Genomic DNA, 24,034 nt, shown 5'->3' on the forward strand with positions numbered 1-24,034 from the left:
TACAACATAATCATTGCGTTAATGTTATCGCTGCAACAAACCAATGGTATGTTAATCATATGATAAATAATATGATAAAAAAATAGGTAATAACTAAAAAAATTATCGTAAATACTTAATAATTTATTATAAAAAGGCCTAATTACTCAAAAACCCCCCACCTTTCACTTTGTTTTCGTTTATACCCTGACCTAGGAAAAATGTCATAAATACTACTGACCTTGTCATTATGTTTCGCCCGTACCCTCGAGGTATTAAATTGATCTCTTTTCATTTGAAAAAGAGTTTAAAATAATCCTTCATTTTTAGCATATATTCTAATTACACGTCAATGTTATTAATTATACAAAAACACCTTCTTCTTTAAAAAATTCAACTAATAATAATAATTTAATTTATATTAATTATCAATAATTTGTTAAAAATAAAAAACCGTAAATTTTTTTACATCAGACTAATTAATTTCAACATAATACCGTACTTTAATTTTAAAATCTATTTTCAATTTTTTTTTAAAAAAAAATTAAAAAAAATAGCTCCTCCTCCATGGGAGGAGGAGCTTCTCCTTCCTTCCATGGAGGAAGGAGCTCGCAGCTCCTTCCTCCATGAGGAAGGAGGACGCTGCTCCTTCCTCATGGAGGAAGGAGCTCGCAGCTCCTTCCTCCATGAGGAAGGAGCACGCTGCTCCTTCCTCCATGTGAGGAAGGAGCAGTGCGAGCTCCTTCCTCACATGGAGGAAGGAGCAGCTCCTTCCTCCATGGAGGAAGTAGCTTATTTTCGTAAAAATAAAAAAAAAATGAAAAAAATAATATTAGCGGTTTTTTAAAATAGGAGTACGGTAATAAATAGGACTTAATAAAACTATGTTATTTTATTTATTTATTTTATTTAAATTAAAAAATTAATTAATTTTAGGACTTATTTGAACGTTTTTAAAGATGAAGTATTAGTTTGTACATTTTTTAATAGAAAAAGGTATAAAATAACCCTTAAATTTAGTTGTTTTTAAGAAATCATCTTTTTTTTGAAATTTGGGGTACGGGCGAAACATAATGACAAGGTCAGTAGTATTTATGACATTTTTCCTAGGTCAGGGTATAAACGAAAACAAAGTGAAAGGTGGGGGGTTTTTGAGTAATTAAGCCTTATAAAAATAACATAGCGCAACAGTTATGTGGTATAAACTATAAACACTCCTTAAACCATCTTCGTTAGATTAAGTGATAATTTGTTTTTTTAACTTATAAACAATGAAAAATTAACATATAAATTAACTTTAAAAATAAATTAGTCATGAATTTGTTGATCAAGCTAATTATTCCTAAATTTACAATTTACTCTTTCAACTTGTAAACTAATTTGCACAAATGGAAGACTTAATTGTCCATAATTATCAAATTTGTAACTAATTAGACCACAAATTTATTTACGTATTATTTTAGTTGAAAGAGCAAATTGCCACTTAAATTCCTTCATTATCATAGAGTCGTGCTAATTTTGAGCAGTCTTATTCTTCCAGTGGTATTTTATAGCTTGTCTTCTATTATTATAATTTTAATCAGATCTCTAGCAGCGGCACTAATGTTAATTAACTCCGCCCCCCATATTCAGGTGTATGCTGAGAAATTATTGGACTTATTCAAAAACAGAAACAATTAGAACACGAAAAAGACATTTTAAGGGGGAAAATATCAAACAACAAATATAAAAATCAGATAATGTCAAACAAGATGACAGGATTTGGCGACGAAAGTAAATTGTCGTTTCTGAGCTTAAATTTAGGGCAAGATTTGATGACACACTAATCAAGACTTAAAAAAGTAGTTTGTTTTTTAATACTCTTTAACCTAATCCTCCCTTCTTTGTCCCTTCAAAAAGAGACATGCTAGCACCTGGTTTTGTGGTCATGTTTATCATCTTCAACGCATGAAAATCCAAAACTATTGAAAAAAACAATTAAAAATTTGATTTATAAACAATTGTTAGTTTAGAATTTTCTGCAAATAAAAATAAAAAAAGCAGCAGCAGAAAACAAGGAGTTGTATTATGAAAAATATATACACTGCATTAATTTGGATCAGCTGAAGAGCATTACAAGGCAATCGAAAGTTTCTACAATAATATGATTAGCATAATATTTAAATACCAAATCAAAAGCATAAATCAACCATTAATTAATACAAAAAAAGGATTAATGCACATTTCATTCTTCATCATCAACCCGAAACGAAACGTTTCTTGACTAATTTGCCTTCGGAATTTTCATACTTGGCTCAGAAAATTCCCCAAAACAGCCCTTCAATCCCTTAATTTGAAATTACTTGGAAATCAAACAAAATATTGCTTGTAAAAGGATATATACAATAACCAGATTCTTCAATTTGTTACCAAAATTAACCCAATTTCCATCTTCCTTGACCAATATTCACAAAATGAGAACCAAAAACGACGGACCAAAAGAGCCATTGGGCTCAACCCACTTCACATAACCAGATCCGAAACCCACCCAACATCCGGAGTATTAGAAGACTGACCTGGATCCGGGTCAGCCCGACCCAGGGAATTCTCCTTGCTCAATTTCTCGAACATCTTGGCACGCAAGCCTCTACCCGACTCGACCCTCTCCATTGCAGGCTCCTCGCTGATATTCTCCCACATGTCCCTATATGCTAATCCGGGACGGGTCGGAGCACTCGTCGGAGTTGTTGGAAGACTACTAAATCCGGGTCGAAGAACCGACCCAGATCTTGGAGATCCGAAACCAACCTGCACATTCCAAGAAGGTGGTAAAGATTTCATCTTACCAAGCTGCAAGTTCCTGAGAGAAGCCACCATTTCGTTGACAGAATTTGACCCGAGAGAGCGGCTCATCATCGGCGACATGGGCGGTGAATCACCCTGAGGACTACCCGGAGGCGAAATCGAGCTAGGGCTAGACAAAAAGGGAAGACTTTTAACACAAGCAGCAGCTTCCATCGCCTGTCGGAGCGGAGATCCGTCGTAAGAATCAACAGAGGTAACACTTCTCGGACTCTGCTGAGGCAAAACCCTAAGCTGCTCCGGCGTATGAGCAAAGAAACAAACCCTTCTCCGACAGTTAGGCCCGTCTTTACACGGCTGGGTTCGATATCGACCCGGATGCAGCCAACACTCAAAAACACCATGAGCAAACTCACAACCGTCACCTTTTCTACAATTCCCTTTCCGAAATTCCGGACATGCAGTACCGGAATAATGATATTTTCTCGGGTCTCTTCTCCTCGCTTTCTCGCCGGGATGCGCATAGGGACACTCCGTCCAGTCGTGTGACCGGCCACGTGCGCATCTCCGAACTTTGAACTCGAACATCCTGAAATGATCACATGAAAACGCATCCACTGGTGAGTCCGTTTCCAGGCCGGAAAACTCGGAGTCTGAGTCGACGTCCGGTTCATTCGACGGTAGATAGCGCTGTAAAGCTGTTAAAGCTTCTTGGATGCAATATGGGTTGTAATCAGATGCGGCTGCCGCATTTCCATCTGGATTTGTCTCAAGGCTCCACGGCGGAACACTAATACGATGTCGTTCACCGAGCATCATCTTTAATGGTGATGGGTTTTTTTTTTTTTGGTTTGTAGTTGTTGATATTGTATGCAAAATCACCGGCATAGATTTGCTTTGCTATATAAACAGCTTTTTAAGGAGTGGGGTTTAACTCTGTTTGGGTTAGAATTGACCCTGGTTATGTTATTGCTGCGGTTAAATTTGTACGAAGAATTGAGAGTTACCTTGGTGTTGAGTTTACACTATCACCAAACGGATCGACAGCGTTACACGTGTGATATCTGTTGATTTTATATACACGTGGCTGTCAGGTGATGATTCTTTAGATTACAATGCTGTCTATGAAAATTGGGTCTGGAAAATTTTATTTTAATTTAGTCGACTAGCCCCTCTAGAGTTCCAAAGGCGGTGGAGGGTGAGATACGCAAAGATAAAGATGGGAATTGATAATTTCTTTACATTTTTTTCCTTTTCTGGTAAATTACATTCAACTCCTTTGAGTTTAGTCATAATTATTGATTTACAGCAATGATAATTTTTCACTATTGATTCTGATATATTTAAATTAACTATAATATCAGTTTTATCTAAAATTTAATAGAAAACACTGAAATAGAAAAATTATAAAATAAATATGGACAAAATACATGTTTAAATTTCTATATTCGTCTATTTTTTAACATTAAATTTTCATTCTTTTATTTATCAATAATACATTTGCATCTTTTATTTTATAAACATTAGCTCCTTTGGTAATGGAAATAAAAAATATATACTGCATCGTTAATATTAATGAAATAATTTTTTTCATTTTTTCATCTTAACTCTATCAAAAATTAATTTATATACTTTTATCTTATAGATATTACTTTTCTAAATTTTTTATTTTAAATTAATGCCATCAATATCTTTTATGGTGTAGAGATTCAACTCTATAAAATCATAAGTATGTAAATTCAATACCGAAAAAAATTAAATCAGTGTTAAATATATTTAATGCTGGAATCCAAAAATATATTATATTTACTTTATTTATAAATTATACATACAAGTACATAATTTATAAATAATGCTATTATTTTTTATTGTTATAGAGTAATATTCAAATATTAAAAATATTTGAATTTTCATTTTCAGTATTATTGACAACAAAAAACATTAAAACTGTTCAGTTCATTTTTTAGGAGCATTTCGTGTTATTTTATAAACTATTAATTTGAAATAATACCGAAATTTATCAATATAATTCTGAACAATCTATAAAAACAAATATATGGCGTAAATTATAAAATAAATAGTAGTAATGTTCTATTAGCCATTTAAATAATTAAAATGATTTTGTTGTGTTCATAAAATGTGAAATTCAGTAAAATCAAATGCTTAAATTGATGTATATCACAAACGTACAAATGAATCACTCTTAGAGTAAAGTTATGAGGCTCATGTCCTGCTCCACTTCCAAGGCATCAATCTGTCCTCATCTAGTATTATTATTTATCCTTCTAAATTCTCTATGGTTTCTGCAAGGATTCTTTACTTTATATAAAAAAAAACTTTCTATAAATAAGAAAGCTTAATAATTACCTTGAAAATTCTCCAATTCTATCAGTAAAAACATTAATAAAAAACAGAAAATGTGCATAAATATATAGTTTTCTCACCCATTTTTAGGTTTTACTAGATTAAGTTATCTACAATAAAATGGAAAATATCCTACATATATATCTTCTCAGAGCCTTTTTCACCGCCTTTAAAAATTACTGACTCATATCTTTATCCACACTCACCAACCTTAACAATTATGCTTATCCTCTTGTTATGCTATGGTACATCAACTCAACTAATGACAATTATAATACAAGCACCAACTTTTTAGATAACTTTTAATTCCTTGCATGTTTTAAGAATTCCAGTTTTGCAAAGCATATATCTTAATTTAGAATATTAATTTAATAAAAAAAATTAATAAAAAACCACTGAAAAATGTAAATAGAGAAGAAATTGGAGAAAAATCTCAACAATTGCCCTGGGAGCCATGGCATATGTACATCATGAGATCTAGTGTTTACTTGTCAATTTTAATCAAACCATGTCTGAATTTGTAGTTTTTTTTAATCGGAATATCTGACAAGTTGAATTGAATTATTAAAATATTTAATTTAATAGATTAATTGTTTCTTTGTTTTTTTATAATATTTACATTTACAATGATAGTCTTATTTTAATAATAAAATTTGATACTTAATGGATTCATTTGGGATTAATTAATTTATAATTATTTTTTAAAAACTCAAATTTAAAATAGTTTTTATATATTTTGAATTTAAAATAGAATTTGAATTCTAAAATTAATTCGAGCTTAAATTTGTTCATGTGTGATTTTAACTTCAATCAAGCTATAGTATAAATCTAGGTAGCACGGAAACGGAAACGGGAAACGGAAACGATACGAAACGGACACGGGGAAACGAAAGTTTTTCAAAATAAAGGACACGAAACGTGGAGGAAACGTGCAAATAACAAAAATATAGGGATATATTTATAAAAATATTATCTAAATATTTATGATAATTAACAAAAATAATTCATTTTAATATGCTAAATATTTAAAATTTATAAATATATAAAAAAATATAATATAATTCAACACAAATAAGTATATTTGATGTATTGTGGACAATGCGAATGTAAAATTTATGGGTAACTAGTTAGATTTTTTTATTTGTGGATAATAATTTTATTTGTTTTACAAATTTTTAATTTTTATTATTTACGGAAACGGCCCGAAATGTTTCGTACGGGTGTCCAAGAGTTTCCGGTTTTCGAAACGTTTCCGAAACGGGAAACGCAACTCTGTTGGAGTTTCCGTGCTTCTTAGGTATAAATTTTAGAATAAATTATATCAACAGTGTTTAACTTCTTCTAATACTTTATTTAATTTCTAATTTTTTGATTAAAATTTTGACTTTTCAAATATATATCATACAAGTGTTCATTTTCGATGATCGCATTTCTAATAAAATAACAAATAAATGTAAGATTTATTTATATAATTTTCTATTTTGATGTTACACGGAAAGATGTATTATAATTTATTATTATTTTAATAAGGTAATAAATTTTAAATAAATATAGATTTTATTTTTGTGCTTTAATACACCGATGGACAGAAAATTATTAAACGAACTTAACATATATATTTTTAAAAATTAAATACCGATTTAAATGAAATAAAAATTACAATACTATGATAATATGTTTAAAAAAATTAAGAAATTATTATCATAATATTTTCTATATTTTATATGGATGTAAAGGCATTGTTGTGGAAGCAAGATTTGAAACTTTTAATAAGGGAAGATTGGTGGGTGTATGGCCTTATAAATTAAAGGAAGAATGATAATAATAGTTCCAAACGTGATAATGTCTCCTTGATAGAATCCAATCCAAATTTGTGGGTACATGTCCTTAATTTTCACTCTCTACCTTATTTGGTTGCATCACTCTTCTTCCTTTGATGGAAACTCCTTTTTCCATTTTGTATAAAAGGCCAATTAGGTTCTATTAGTTGCACATGGCCTGTTCAGACCTTAATTTGACTCCTTTTTATTAATTCAAAAGATTATGAGGTTAAGTAATGAACAATTTCCTTTTCCCCTCCACTTTATTCTATTTTTATTTTCTAAAATATCTGGAAAACGAAAATAACCAAACTAATAAAAACATAATATCCAAGGATAAATTTTTAATAATGCATCTTAAAAATTTCTTAGCACCATTATACTTTCAGTAGTTCAACAATACAATACGATTTCTGTTTATCAAAAAATTTACAGTTGAGACTCGAATAACATTAGACAGTCTTAAATGAACCAATAATCGACTTAAATATTACAAACTAAAATATTCTTTTTTTTTATCAGAAATAGACATATTCTAAAGTTAGTTGTTAGCGAGAGTTAGCGGAAATTAGTATGCATTTTTTAAAATTAAATCAAGTAAATTACAGTTTAATAAAAATCGAAAGTTCGAACTGTTGGGTTTTTTATAGGTTCATAACGCAGCGGAATTTCAAAAAATTATCTAAAAACCCAAACCAAGATCCATGTAATTCGAATTAATAGAATAATTACTTACTTGTATGTCGAATTCAACAGCAATGTAGGAAGGAAGGAGGTGGTTCACTTTGGTGATACCTGGCCTCGGATCAGAAACGCCTCCAAAAGAACGCGTCCTCTACGAGTATCCACACGAACAGACCTTAGCCAAAACTAGTGCTTGTGTGCTAGCACTATTGCTTCACAAGCAATTTCGAATTTTAGTGATTTAGTGAATAATAAATTTCGTGATTCTCAAACCAATTGCTTAATGAGTATTTATAGTGATAAATAACATTAGAGTTTGAGACAAATTCGAATTTCAATCTCATTGCAATTCTACAAGTTTATGTTTATCAAAAACTCCTTTTTGATAATTATCCATATATATTAATAACTATATTTATTATCTTCCAAAAATAATAAATTAAGAAAAACACTTATCCTTAAATTTCGAATTAATATATATATTTATTAATATATATATATATATATATATATATATATATATATATATATATATATATATATATATATATATATATATATATATATATATATATATATATATATATATATATATATATCACTTAATCACATTGGGCTTGTACAACCCATAACTGTTTTGGGCCTATTCTTAGTGTGCGACCCTGTAGGTTCATATAACGTTGGCAGTAGGCTCGAAATCCCTATTTCAGCCCATAAGTCATAAGTGGCCTCTAGCAAGACATTATGACTACCCAAGTTATATGAATATCGATAATCCGATTTAACCATTTACAATAATATTTTAATCCCTTTGTCTCTCGATATCCAGATTGAATATAAGGCATAGTTATGTCATCCTTATAATATCCAATCATTAGTTTCTTGACTCTAAGTAGACTGAAAATGATAACTTTTTATCAATTAGCATGGCCATGCATTCTCTTCAGTCTATCTTCTTCAAGGGGCCCATAGATATCTTACTCAAATAAATGAGGGACAAATTCCTTCTCAGTAACTCACATTTCTCACATAGTTACTTTCATATCCAATGACAATCTATTCCATTTTCCTGTTAAAGATAATGTAAGACTGTATCAAAATATGAAATAGCTATGTAGAAATCCATGATGATTTCAAGATCAAAGTATTATACTAATAGAACTGTAATGAGAATTACTTATGACAGTGATCTATGTAGTATTCTCACAGTGGGTCATCCAGTGCCTTATTTCTCAAATAGCACTTATGATTTGACTTAATATCTCATATACATGATTAGTAAAACATAATCATCAGTTAACATCATACTAGTCTCAATGTTCTATTAAAACTAGGGATAGATGGTGTATAATTTTTTTATTAAACCTAAGGGTTCTATTATCAAGTCACATACTCGATGACCTTAAAAAGAATTAACCATTCAAGTATTTTAATCATTAATATAAAATGATAAAAACAGCTAATCAATAAATAATAAAATGATAAAGTCAAAATATGGTCAAACATGATTGACCTAGTGCATATCGATAACACGAACTCCATACCTTATGAAGCATGAAGCATAAGATCCTGGCCATTAGGCCAAGTCCTCATCTGCTCCTTTAGTTATTTCTCATAATATAGTGTAGGCAAAGGGCGAAACTGCCATATGGCTAGGATAGACTGTAACTTTGGTTGAGATCAAATTCTTTTAAATATACAAATAATTTTTTTTGAAAACATAGTTAAATTTATAAAACATTCTAGGTTAGATTGAGGTTAAATTTTTTCGGGCTGTCAAAAGATCGTCGAGAAATTATAGGTAAATTAAAAATAAGTTTGAACTGAAAATAAATCTGGAATTTTATAATTAGTCATAATATTAAACAAAACTTTTAGTAATTAAAAATTGAAGTAAATTTTTTAAAGATCATTAAATAAAAAAATTCTTATAAATAATTAAATTAAACCTTTGGAAATTAAATTATTTTCTTTAATAATGGCAAAAGTAATGGAAAGTGATAAGAGTTTGATGCAATGCATATCCTGTATTTTATTCGCAAGCACGGTACAAAAATTACAAAATAAATAAAAAGCATAATAATCATAAGAAAGAATTAGTACGTGTACTATAAGCATGAACTGAGGCGTACACGTGGAAACTGATCTAGAGGTTAGAAATGGAGGACATGTGCAATTTGTAAGAGTGTGTTTTAGGTCAAGCATCTCCTTAAACTTAAAGTGCCTTGTTTTAGAAAAATAATCTTATTAAGTGCCAATATTCATTAATTATCAATTTATCATCCAATTAAAATTAAAAGCAAACAAAATTTGCAGTGATTTTTTTACAGTTGTCCAATTCGAGCCCCTTATTGTTAGCATCTAATAAATTAAAAAAACTATCCCTTTCATAAAATAGATAAAATAAAATTTATATAAAAATTAAAAAATAGTAATTAAAATAGTTATATTTTATTTATTTTTAATAATAATTTTTATCAAATTATTTAAATATATTAATTTATATTATGAGAAAGATAATTATTGTGTTGTAATTATAATTAAATTTTAAAAATTTAATTTTTTTATCATTTTTATATTGAATAGAGCAATAATTAATGATGCTAACAAAAGTGGTTGATGATGAAAGTTAATATTGATATTTATGTTGATTATTCAACTTAATATAATCACTTTACCTATATTTTGGAACGTCTAAAATAATCATTTTATCTATATTTATAAGACGGAGGGAGTATTTTATACTCCCTCCGTCCCACTTTAGAAGTCCCATTTGACTTTACACACAGATTAAGAAAACATTGATTATTCTTGTCTTTTCATGTTTTTTCATGTTTTGCCCCTATTAATGATAGTGGAATTTTCCATAAATCTCTTTTAAGATAACTAAAATAAGGGTAAAATAGGGTATTCAATGGAAAAATATTCTAAAAATAGTAATGAGACTTTTTAAATGGGACATCCCAAAATAGAATATGGGACTTCTTAAACGGGACGGAGGGAGTATTTTTTACAGATATAATTCTCTTTGTTCTCCCCCTCTCTCTTCTAAAGATAGAAAACATTACTATTTTTACAAAAATTAAAAAACTATTGATTTTATTTAAAAAAAAAATTATTAATTTTAGTACACTAAAAAATTCTCCCCTTCTATTTCTAAAAAATTAATTACTGAAAAGCTTTAATTTTCATAAGATAAAATAATATACATATTTTAATAATTTTATTATTTTTAATAATAGATAAAATAATTTTCTTAGTTTTTTGAAACATAAAAAGTGTATTTTTTTTCTTTTTTATAAGACAGAAAACATATAATTTAATAATAAATTTAGAATAAATTTAAATAACTAAATGTTATCTATACCTATACTCATTTTAATTATTTTTACTAACAAGGAAATCATTTAGAAAATAAATATAATAATAAAGACAATGATAATATTAGTTTTAAAAATTAGTTCATTTCATTTAAACAAAATTAATATTTTCAATAATTTATATTTATTTACTATCTTTTTTTTACTATAAATTAAACATTAGATGTAATAATATTAATTTATTTATTTTTATTTATTTAGGTGTGCTATTGTCAAAAAAAGGTGAAGTAGGAGTAGTAGAGAAAGTATAGTTTAAAGGGTTATTGGTAGTTTGTGATGAAGTGATCACGTGAACACTGTGCTTAGGAGGGTGCCACACACGCATATCTTAGAGGACACTTGGCATCCCTCCTAACCTAAGTCTTCTCCACTAACCGACAAAAATCTGAACCAGATTGCACGCCGTACGATAAATGCCATGTATTAAAAAAGGAAAATAATACTCTTTCTGTCTGATTTTAAAATCTCGTATTCTATTTTATAATGTCTTATATATTAAAAATAATATTTTTGCATTAAATTTTTATTCTTACTCTTCATTTAGTTGTTTAAAATAAATTCTTTAAAAATATTTTTATCATTAATAAAAATACATAAATTAAACAAATATTTTTTTTAATTTATGTATAAAAACAAATAGAACTTATAAAATGGATGGGAAGAGTGCAACACTATTATTGTGCTGTGTTATTCGTAAAATAAAATAAAAATTTATCAGTCACGTACAAAATTATGTGATAAAAAAATAAGAACTTTTCTATTGCTAGTACTATTGATTTATTGTAATTATAAAATGATACAATCAATAAATAAAATGAAATTTCATTAAAAAATATATATTTGCTTTTTTTTTTGGCAATTAGATCCAATGTTGTCACATCTAAATTGGGTTTTGAAATGGTGACAAAAAGAATTAGAGGTTTAATCAGAGTTAAACCGGAATTTAATCAAAAATAAAAATAATTAAATATAATATTGACTAATCAATTGTGTGTTTATCAGTTGGTTTGATGACTAATTAATTTTAAAATTTTAAAAAATTCAGTTAAACTATAAATAACATAGCCAAACCCGTACTAAAACCCTTATACTTTACGTGCCTGGGGACCCACCAGCCTGCAATGACCTATTGCACATTGGTTTAATCTGCTGTAGAACCAGTCCGCAGATTCTTCAAGGGTAAGGTGGGGCTGATAGGTTTTTAGGCACAAAAATATAATTTTTTTGGGCTGGAGCACAGAAATATAAATAATAAATTAAGGGGGACACTTTTTTTTTTATCAAAAACACCAAACAAAAATATAAAAAATTATTGGGTGTGTCCTTGATTTAGTTGTTATGGAAAATTATAAATTACTGTTGAAGTACCATTAGTATATATAAAAAGTTTAGTATTGATATGTATTTGCTCCACTTATTTAAAATATCAATTTTTTTTATTTATTTATATACATGTACTGAATTAGTTATTAATTTTTTTTAACCAAATTTATATATGAAATTTGTATTTTATTTGTAGACAATAATGGCACGTTAGTATAATTTTTTTAAAAATTATTTAAAATTTTATTTTATAAAACATATTCTTTCTCTTGCATTTTAGATTTTTTTTATTTTTAGAGTAATTTTATATTGAATTCATTTTTATCCTTTTCTAAATTAAAATAATAAAATTTTATAAAAATTAACTACCGTTAATAAAAATAAATGATAAAAAAAAAATTAAAAAATTTTCTATTACATCCGCCCTTGGTCTCACAGAGGGTGGATTAAAAAAAAATTGCAAGATAAAATAAATATTACGATTAATTTGTAATAATATATTAACATTCATACATATTTTAATCTTTTAAAAATTATTTACTATATAAAAACTAAAATAATTAATAAATACTATATAGTGAAATTTTATATACATAAAAATTAGTATAAAAAATATATATATATTAAATTTATTGAATTCTTCATAAATTTATAATTAATTAATGATTTTATTATTATTTTAATAAACCAAAAAGAGTTAATTATTTTACTATTTTTAGACTGAGTAAATATTTATGTTTGCTACCATAGCCGACATTTTTCATATAACTTGTTTATATGACACGAGACTACACAAAACTCCACTTGAACTTATATGAATTCTAGCAAACAAAGCGTCAATACGCCTCCTGAACTTGTGACACGGGATCATCTAATCCAATTTATATTTTTTTTAGCAATTAACTCCAAATTTTTTCATTTTTGGGTCAAATAATCCCATAATTTTTATTTTTATTTTAAAAAATAGATTTAAAATAATTATATCGCAACACTTAGAGAAATATCTAATTATTTTTTTGCATCTCTCGCCTCCGATTTATATTTTACAAATTTTAAAAATATAATTATGGGTTATTTGATCAAAAATTGAAGAGTTTTGGGGTTAGTTGCTTAAAAAAGTATAAATTGGGTTAGATGACCCCGTGTCACAAGTTTAAGGGGCGCGTTGACCCTTTGTTCGAATTCTAACTATAAACGACTCTATATATTTATAATACGGTTAAATATTAAGTTAATGTGAGTGAAATATATCTAAATATGTTTAAATGTATTTATTAATATATTAATTAAATATATTTATATAATTAATTATTAAAATTAGTGGTTGTTTTAAAAATTTATTGTTTAAAATGGTTAAATAAATTAAACACGCAATTTATTAGATTGATAGTTCATACATATTAATCTGTTAATTACACACATATATCGTACTTAAATTTAACACTAGTGATTATATTTTCAAATAAGTACACTACACAAATATACAATGACCCGAATTAAAAGCCTTATTCACTACCATGTGATATGAATTTGCGCTAGAAAAATGTTGAATACGACGTTGTACGGATGGGGCATATACGCGTCCCATAGCGAAAACTGGCCGTCCACGTGGCGTTATTATGGTCTTGGTGAGATGACACCACAACTCTTTTACACGTTTGACTATCTGCTTACATGTGGCGCCTTCTGCATGCATATGTCCCTATGCTTCGTGATTCCCGTGATTTTGACTCTTTTATCCTTTTCTTAATAATAACCTAAATTTTGCCAAAAAAACAAATAAAAATAACCTAAATTAAAAACATATTTTAGCCCATGATGTGGGGTGTAAATTCGTGGAACCGAATTCCAATTATACAGAATTTGAGTTTGAGTTCGAGTTCAAGCTTGAGTGTGTAATATATATTTAAATTCAAATTGAATGACTTAATTTTTAAATTTGACTTTAAACTTGATTCGAGTTTAATAAAATTATAATATTATTAAAAAATCAGTATGTTTAATTTATTTTTACTTTAAAATATATTATTTAATTAATTAAAATAAAATAAATAAAAATAATAATAGAATTATTATACATATGTAAGGGTCTATTTAGTCTTGTGTACCTTATAAACTTATGTAATTGATATTCAAGTTCGAATATTTTGAACTGATTTTGTATTTTTCGAGCGAAAATCTAGTATTTTTTTTAAATCGATTTCAAATAATTCATGGATAGTCTAATTTGTTTATACTCGTAGTGCCCATTTTTGTCAGAATTCCGCTGAATATAGGCAAACAGAAACATAGAATGATCCTTTTTTTTTTATCAGGAGATAGAGATTTATACTATGTTAATTATTAGCAGGGGTTAGCGGGGAGTTAGTATGCATTTTTTAAATTAAACCAGGAAAACCACGGCCTGAGGAGGTACGGGGGTTCGAACCCCCGACCTCAAACGCAATGGAAGGACTTGATTTGTGAGCTTATAAAGCGAAATAATTAAATTTATTTACTAAATAGATTTATAATGATAATTAGCCAATTAATGAAAAATTTATGAATGGTAGGCTGCTCGCAGTCTGCATGCGCCCATAAGTTGGATTGTCTTTTTGTTGAGTTGCAGAACGGGAAATATAAACACAACGAAAATTCAGTTCCACGCTAAAGTTAGGATTCAAACATTTGACCCTGCGATACATAAGAGGGCAATTATAAAGTTAGCTTTATAATATCAGTCCAAAAATATATGAAGAATAAATCTACATATAAATTTATAATTATAAAGCGATCAGGTTCAACTTATTACAAGAAGTGCAATTGTTTTGACAGTGGCATAGTCCAAGGATTTAATTAAATTAAAGGGACGAATATATATATATATATATATATATTGAATTAAAAGAGACAAAGTGCAACATTTTCTGTAAAACTATTTAATTTTCAAAAAGAAACTGCAACTAATAATTTTTTTTTTTAATTTAAGAGAGTCAATTGTCCGTCTAGTGCCTCAGGTCTCTCCGTCCCTGGACACTATACTATCTAACTCTCTCTCTCTCTCTCATGACATATATGAGAAAGAAAATTTTATCTAGTAGTATAATTTTTATGAAATATAAAATACAATAAATTAAAAAAATTCAATGTTGATATTTAAATGAAATTATTTATTGATAATATACTAAAAATTAAACTAAATAGTTTAAAAAAATAAGAATGCATATGTGATTTTGATTTTTTTATATAAAAAATGAAGTATACATGATAATAAAAATAGAAAAAAATATTTACACTCGGCATTTTTTTATATGAAAATCCGAGATTAAAAATTTTGTTTTTTTAAGTCATAGAGATGAAAGTGAGTCTACTAGAAATTTAGTTTAGTTTAAAAAATATATTTAAAATATTAAGTGACGAAAGGGTTAACATTTATGACTTAACAATGACTTTTGCTTAAAAATTCAATGACCTCAAGTCTGGTTGAAAAATCATCGTTTGTTAGTTCATTTGTTTTATATTTTAAAAAATCATTCCATTATGAAAATTTGGTTGTAATTTTAGTAATTTTAAAAATATATTTTAACGTTTAAATATATCAACTCTTAATTAAGTTACAACTGCTACCACATGTTCGAACTTTAAGATTAATTTTCTTAATCAGTTATTGATTTTTTTTTTTAAAACATTGAAGGAGTGATTATTCCATATAATCGATGTGTCATGTCATTTTGACAACAAATTTAAGAGCATTTACGATTTAATTATTATTTTTCATTAATAAATATTATACAAAACTAACGCATTATTGATTTAATGTACGAATAACATGATACAACGATCATGTTGTATAGTTTTGAAAAAATTTATAAGACTGAAAATGGTGGTTTTTTGAAGATTTATTAGTATTGAGTTTCTTAAGACATTAATACACCTTAAAAAAAATCAACCTTAACTTTTTATTCATATGTTTCATTTCTTTTTAAATAGATTTTAGAATTTGATTATTGTTCTTTTTTGTACATTTGATTTACTGCATGTTTTTATGATTTATCTTAAATAAGATATGGAAAAAAAGTCTATCCAATTAAGATATGAAATTGAGATTGGTGATCAACCATAATGGGTGGGGATGAAATTACTGCTAATGAAAGTAATATTTGTACTATAGAGGTTGTCAGCATTAATTGGATTTTGAGGATCCTTACATAATGATATGAAAGTGAAATACGAGCAATCAATTCCTTGCTGTTCTTTCAATCTTTATACTATTTTTGTTGCTATTTCGGCACTCTTTTTTTTCTCTCATATAAAGTAGTTTGACATGACCTATAATATTTTATTAATTCATACATTTTTTTATAAATTAAAAAATATAAATAATTGTATTATTTTAATTTTTGAAAATTTACATTTTCATTTTTGAAAATAAAATGTAAATTAATTTGAATATTGTTTATTATGTTCGATCATTTGTGATGGATACCGAATCCTACTGTAAGTATAATGGAGCCGAGTTGCAGGAGATCTACTCTCAGGTGACACCGGACTCCCCCTGAAGACCGAAAAGGTATGAAGGAGATGCCGAATCTCTAAGATTCGATAACACGCTAATAAAGACCGAATCCCACATGATCCGCCAAGAGCGCGTCAGGCCCGGGATTCGGGTAAACGACTAAATATGGGAATCTTGTCCTGTTTGGACACAAACACTACATATGGAAGGATAAGCTCTACTTTAGGAAGATAAGACTATTTAGGAAGACGTTCCTAAATAGGATTCTTATCAGATTGAGGTAGATCCCGACAAATCAGGAGAATCTCTACGATACGGCCGAATCCCTACAAAGTAGGATTCACCTGCCTAATACAACTCTACTAGGTATATTCGACTACTATAAAAGGAGCACGAGGTATGCCTAGAATCACAATTACATTCATATACTCAAAACGCTGCTCAAAGCTCTAAACTGACTTTAGCATCGGAGAGTTAATCGGACAACCACCGTCCGGTTAGCTTCTACCCTGTTTTGCAGGTCCACTCACCGGTTCAGAAGGCAGACTCCATCAATTGGCGCCGTCTGTGGGAAAAGCTTAACTAAACTTCAAAAGAAGGAGCTTTTCTGAACTCAAAAACAAATCTCATTGAAGAAGATGACTTCTGAAAGAGTAAACCTGAAAGACAAACAACCAATGGACCCAAAAAGCACTCCGGAGATAATCAACGTGACGGAAGACGGGCTTCACAACTCCGGGGAAAAAAGCAACACCGGAGGGCCCTCTTTCTCAACACCCCAATACCAAACTAATCCAATAAGGGGAAGCATCCCAATTGCTTTCAACCTAGGCACTGAAGAACAAGCACCAAACGCAGCAGCACAAGACTCACACAACGAAATGCTGAAGAAGATACTGGAATCTGTACAGGCAAATCTTGACAGATTGGCTAGCGAAGCCAAAAGAACAAACGACAGGCACGAAGAAACTATGAAAATCCTAAGGGAAAACTTCAGCCCTACAGCTCCCAGAAGAAGAGAAAGAACAGAAAATGCAAACCCAGGCCGACGAGAGGCAAGGGCAGAAAACAATAAAAGCAAGGAACCCCGAACCAGAGGGAACGGAGAAAGAAACGAAGCAAGAAACCAGCGAGAAAATAGAACCAGCGACGAGGAAAGTCCGAACAGAGACAAATCCAACGAGGAATCACCGGAGACACCCAGAAATGAGCACAACCAGGAGGACGCCAGGAGCGGTCTGAATTCAAAGAGAGACGAACGAAGGGAGAAGGAAAAAGAAGACGCCCCGCCAAAGAGTAAGCGACAGGAAAGAGATGTAGGGAAAGAGCAAACTAAGAAAAAACACCAAAAAGGAGAGGGCGAATCGTCAGAGACACCCCAAAAAAGCAAAGCCACATATGTGGTGGAAGAAGATTTGGAAGAGAAGATCGCCAAAGCGCTCAAAAAACTAAAATCTGAAGAATTGGATATAGACGACCTCAGGCTAAAAGGATCACCCCTCTCGCCCGAGATCATGGAGGAAACTATCCCGCACAGCATGAAGTTGCCGATCCTTCCAATTTTCAATGGGGAAGGAGACCCCCGAGACCATACTTCTAGGTTCACAGCGACCATGGGGCTACTCAGCGTATCAGACGCCATTCTTTGCAGGGTTTTCCCCACCACACTCACGGGCACGGCCCAGAGATGGTATAACAAGTTAAAACCAGGCTCGATCAAAAGCTTCGCTTCGCTCTCAACGGAGTTCCTCAATAGATATCTCACAAACATCCCAGCTAAAACCACTACGAGTATCCTGAGAGCCTGCATCCAAGAAGAAGAAGAAACCCTGCGAAGCTACATCGAACGATTCAACAAGCAAGCTATGAAGATAGACAACCTGAACGTCGACATGGCGACAGAAGCATTGCGAGAAGGGACGCGATTCGGAAAGCTGGTGGACAAGTTGCTAGTCAATAAACCCACAACTTTCTCGAACCTAATGGGCATAGCCCAGAAATACTTCGAGTTAGACGAAGGGCGAAGGGCGATTCGCGGTAAGGAAGCAAAAGGAAAAGAATCGAAAGAGAGATCCAGAGAAAAAACCAAGTCCAAACCTGATGACAGGAGAGGAAGACCCGAAGAAAGCAGACGATTCGCCCCCCAAACAAGATATGAATCGAGATACGATCCCAGAGATGACGAGAATAACTTCACTCCGCTAAACACCAGCCGAACTAATGTCCTCATGTGGATCAAAGAAAACGTCAAAAACGTGGTATGGCCACCAAAGATGAAAGCAGAGATAAGAGACACTAGAAAGTACTGCAAATTTCACGACGATTACGGACATGAAACGGATACCTGCAGGGACTTGAAGGTCGAGATCGAAAGAATGATTGACACAGGCGAACTGAGGAAATTTGTGGCCCGAAAAGAGAAGAGCAATGACAAGGGAGAAAAAAGAAACAGAGAAGACAAGCCGAAAGAAAAGGAAGACGAGCGCCCATCCAAAATTCTGGGAACCATACACATGATTAATGGTGGAGGGCATAGCAGCTCCACGATCAGGAGGAAGCAGAGGAAGGAAGTAATGAACATACGAGAAACTCACATGCCGCCAGTGATCTTCGATGTAGAAGACTATGAACACGTCAAAGCACCCCACAACGATGCTTTGGTAGTAACTACTATCATTGAAAATTGGAACATGGAGCGGATCCTAATCGACGAAGGAAGCGCGGTAAACCTGATGACAAACGCAGCATACAAAATGCTGGGAGGAACAGCGTCAAGGCTACGCCGAGTCCCAATCCCGCTATCAGGACTCGGCGGCCCCTCCATCACTCCACCGGGAGCAGTCACCTTGGAAGTAATAATCGGCCCAGAAAGAGGAATAAATAAGAAAATCATGTCACTATTTAACATAGTGGACATGGAACTGACATACAATGCCATCCTAGGAAGGCCTTTCCTCCATGATTCGGCAGCAGTAACCAGCATAAGAGCGTTGGCAATGAAAGTACCAACCGAAAAGGGAGTAGTGACGCTGAGAGGAGACCAAGGAATAGCCAAGAAGTGCTATGACGAGTCAGTGGTAGATCTCCAAGAAAACAAGACCGAAAAGAAGGAAGAATAGGAACGAAAAATGACCCATCATCGGTAACGACTTTCCGTCTTACCAGATGGCGTCAAATCTATCTTTAATATTTTGTATGCCATCTTTTTATCAATAAAAATTCAATTTTGCTACCATCTGATTAGCCAGACGAACCAATAAAGAAATAAAAATCAAGAACAACCACGAATGGCTAAATCAAAGACGAAAGAAGAAAATAAATTCAAGAAAAGTTAAAAGCCAAGAAAACGAGTTTAAATTAACTCAAGGCAAAATCGCCGAACTAGGCAAATCGCCACGAAAGGCTAAAAGCCAAGAAAATGAGTTCAAATTAACTCAAAGCAAAATCGCCGAACCAGGCAAATCGCCACAAAAGGCTAAAAATGAGTTTAAATTAACTCAGAAAAGGCAAATCGCCAAAAAAGAGTTTAGATTAACTCGAAACAAAAACAAAAAAGAGTTTAGATTAACTCTATAAAAAGCAACGCCAAGAACAGGGTTTAGAATAACCCTCGAGGCAAGACAAGTACATAAAAATAAAGCGAAAGCACATTTCGAAGAAACACGAAGAAAATATATTCATAAATTGTGAATTACAAAAGCAAAATTAATACATCAGCAAATACAATCGAAAGGAAAACTACTAGACGCGGTCTTTAGACATCTTGACGAGGAGATCACGGGCGATGGCCTGGGGATCCAACCCGTTAACCCCAGAAAGATCAATATTAGGATTCTGCTCCAGAAGCTTCTTCCCAATCGCAAGGCGATACTCGCTTATCAGAGCAGAGTAAAAAGCCTTCGTATCTAGCAGACGGATGTGAAGACCTTCAACCTCCGATCTAAGACTGTCCCTCTCCCCACCAACAAGGGAATTGATCCGAATGAGCTCCTCAATCTCTTGAGTCAAGTCATCGGTCTTTTTCTCAATCACTTTCACTTGGCGATCATTAATCGCATCCTGCGCCTTGAGCTGCGCCAGAAGGGAATCATGCTCTTCCAAAGAGGCCTTCAATTTCGCCCTTTCAGACTCGGAAGTCGCCAAAAGAGCAGACAGACGCTCGACCTCCTCCTCGGCACACTGTCGGCGGTCGTTCAGTACCAGAACAGATTGAAGAGCCTACACACACCAGAAATAAACAAATAAGAAAACAACTGAATACAAAAAACATATTATACTCAAGAAAGAAAGCACTTACAGAGAAACCATGAAAACAAGCCAGATCGGAAAGCTCCTGACCCGGCCTACCACAGAACCACGTGACATCATCAGGAATCGCCAAAGTCCGGATATATTCCGCTAGCACTCTCGGATTCAGCAAACTGGCAGGATCCTGACCTTTGACCCATTGAACCAAGTCTGGAGCAGAAGAAGAGCTTCCAGGAAAACTCTCCCTCGTTGGAGAATCATCGCCAACTCGACGTCTTTTTCTAGACGGAGAATCCGGGTCTCGACCTAGAGAAATCTCTCCCGAATCAGCAACAACAGGCCCCTCTGAGGCCACACCCCCAACTCCCCCCGAGACGATAGATGATGCTAGAGGGGGAAGTAGTGACGGAACCGCCTCGTCGCCTACTGGATCAGCCGACTCATCATCATCAACAATAATAATCTCAGGCAACGCTATCTCGGCAGGAGCTATGGGAATATCAACAGGAGCCCCATCCACGTCAATGTCGCCAGGAATAATGTTGGCAATAGGAACGTCAGGACCACCCATCGGAACGTCCAAATCTACTTGAAATCCGGAAAGGAAATCGTCAGAAGAAGAAGACATCCTACAAAAGAAACATTAAAAAGAACTTAAACAAACTAATATACCTTGAACAAAAGAGTAGCAAAGATCCGCCAAGCCTCGAGGAGGATCCTCCAAAGGAAGCCATCGACGCCGAAGATGACTATTGACCAAGACATCTAAAATAGGACGCGATTCAACACTACAGGAAGATATGTCGAAAGCAAGTTTTGACTCGGATAAACTTAAAGGAGAAGAACAGCTCCGAACTGGATGAGAAGAAAAACCATCCGAAAAATGAAGAAAAGCAAATTTATGATAGACAATAAAGAAACGCCTTCGCCAGCGACTGGTTAGGCAAGGAAGATAAATACGAGATCGCCCTTCTCTACCAAGGGCGAAAACGAAGCAGCCATCACACTTCCTAAAGTCTACAAAATGATATAACACTTTGAGAGAAGGGGCACAGCCCCGGAGCCTACATGCCTCCGAAAAGGCGAGCACTACTCTAATCGTACCAGGGTAAAGTTGCCCCAGAGCAACCTTTAAATCCCTACACACTTCTACTAAAAATGGATCCAAAGGAAACCTAAGACCAGCAGCAAATTGCTCTTCGAAAAGAACCGCCCTACAAGAAGATCCGGGAGAATCAGACGCAGCCATATCGGCACCGGGTAATATTACCCTATAATCGAAAGGAAAACTATACTTAAAATAGATATCTAAGACTTCATCCCTACGAAGCTTTGATCGGGTAAAAGCCATAGCAGCGCATGCATCTTCCACTCGACTAAGAGGCATCCTAGAACAGGGAATCACAAACATAAACACAAAATAAGGATCAAACAAAAAATATATTGAAGAACACGTTGAAGAACACATCGAAGAACAACAAGCACAGAAAAGGAATTTCCAGAATATAAACCATGAAGAATATATACAAAGAAGAAAGCCATATTAACATCCAAACAACGAAAGAAAACATACCTGAAAAATCTCTTGAAAACAAGTCACGAAGAATCAAATGATCAAACGAAGAACGAAAAGGGAAAAGCTACAAGAAATGAGAGTAAATTCGAAAAATAAGTAAGAGGGAAAAGAAGAAATACAAAGAGATTAAATACAAAACGCTTTTGAATCATTAACCGTTGAAATCATTAAATGCTGACACGTGGCAACACAGAATCTTACTAAAGAAGAAACGTCGCCCGGAATACAAAACGACTCGCCCTTATAAGAGAACTCAGCTCCAAAAGAGCCAAAATCCACTAAGGCATAAATGCCAAACTACTTCAGCTCACTTGCGGGGGGGCTAATGATGGATACCGAATCCTACTGTAAGTATAATGGAGCCGAGTTGCAGGAGATCTACTCTCAGGTGACACCGGACTCCCCCTGAAGACCGAAAAGGTATGAAGGAGATGCCGAATCTCTAAGATTCGATAACACGCTAATAAAGACCGAATCCCACATGATCCGCCAAGAGCGCGTCAGGCCCGGGATTCGGGTAAACGACTAAATATGGGAATCTTGTCCTGTTTGGACACAAACACTACATATGGAAGGATAAGCTCTACTTTAGGAAGATAAGACTATTTAGGAAGACGTTCCTAAATAGGATTCTTATCAGATTAAGGTAGATCCCGACAAATCAGGAGAATCTCTACGATACGGCCGAATCCCTACAAAGTAGGATTCACCTGCCTAATACAACTCTACTAGGTATATTCGACTACTATAAAAGGAGCACGAGGTATGCCTAGAATCACAATTACATTCATATACTCAAAACGCTGCTCAAAGCTCTAAACTGACTTTAGCATCGGAGAGTTAATCGGACAACCACCGTCCGGTTAGCTTCTACCCTGTTTTGCAGGTCCACTCACCGGTTCAGAAGGCAGACTCCATCAATTTGAGATAATCTCAGTCCATTTGACACATGGTTAAAGTTTGTGTTATTTTTTTTAATGTCACAATAACAATTTTAAATTATTTAAATTGTTTTTTTTTTAAATTAGTATAAATATATTTTTATTTTAAATAATAGATTTAAATGATAAATTTTTATTTTAAATCATAACTTCATAAGTTTATTACTTATTTTATATTATTTATTTCAGCCATACTACAAAAAAATGTTTTGTTAATGCACTTGTCAAAGATATACTCCATATAAATCATAAAGAGAAGATTAGGATAATATTCTAAAAATAATTTGATTTTCTACCTCAATAAGAAAAAGATAGAGAAAATACCTCATCATTCTAATGCTTTTATTTTTTTACTGTAAAGCATGTCTATATTATGATTATACATACTTTTTATTAATTTTTTACTCCAAAATATATTTTTACTTTTATCATATGACAACTGT

The 24,034-nt window shown here is 32.1% G+C and overlaps 2 protein-coding genes across 2 annotated transcripts; both read right to left on the reverse strand.

Moving 5' to 3' along the window:
• Positions 1-2,023: 2,023 nt before the first annotated feature.
• On the reverse strand, positions 2,024-3,663 carry LOC126669389 (zinc finger CCCH domain-containing protein 20). The gene has a single exon (XM_050362842.2). It carries the CDS (start codon positions 3,646-3,648, stop codon positions 2,482-2,484), a length of 1,167 nt encoding a protein of 388 aa, XP_050218799.1. The 5' UTR covers positions 3,649-3,663; the 3' UTR covers positions 2,024-2,481.
• A 14,899-nt stretch (positions 3,664-18,562) lies between these two features.
• On the reverse strand, positions 18,563-22,616 carry LOC130015135 (uncharacterized). Its single transcript, XM_056104719.1, has 4 exons — positions 22,529-22,616; positions 21,747-22,226; positions 21,249-21,659; positions 18,563-18,630 (listed from the first exon to the last, which is right to left on the reverse strand). The coding sequence occupies exons 1-4, from the start codon at positions 22,614-22,616 to the stop codon at positions 18,563-18,565; spliced, it is 1,047 nt and encodes a 348-aa protein (XP_055960694.1).
• Positions 22,617-24,034: the final 1,418 nt, after the last annotated feature.

The sequence above is a fragment of the Mercurialis annua genome, linkage group LG2 (assembly GCF_937616625.2).
Source record: "Mercurialis annua linkage group LG2, ddMerAnnu1.2, whole genome shotgun sequence".
In the NCBI taxonomy this organism is placed as follows: Eukaryota; Viridiplantae; Streptophyta; class Magnoliopsida; order Malpighiales; family Euphorbiaceae; genus Mercurialis; species Mercurialis annua.

Coding starts and splice junctions, on each gene's coding strand:
- LOC130015135 (XM_056104719.1), bottom strand. CDS start 22,616: ATGGCTTTCTTCTTTGTATATATTCTTCATGGTTTATATTCTGGAAAT. Junction 22,227..22,528: donor TCTTCGATGTGTTCTTCAAC/GTGTTCTTCAAT, acceptor ATCCATTTTTAG/TAGAAGTGTGTAGGGATTTA. Junction 18,631..21,248: donor CAAAGGTCAGGATCCTGCCA/GTTTGCTGAATC, acceptor TCTTGGATGCAG/GCTCTCAGGATACTCGTAGT.
- LOC126669389 (XM_050362842.2), bottom strand. CDS start 3,648: ATGCCGGTGATTTTGCATACAATATCAACAACTACAAACCAAAAAAAA.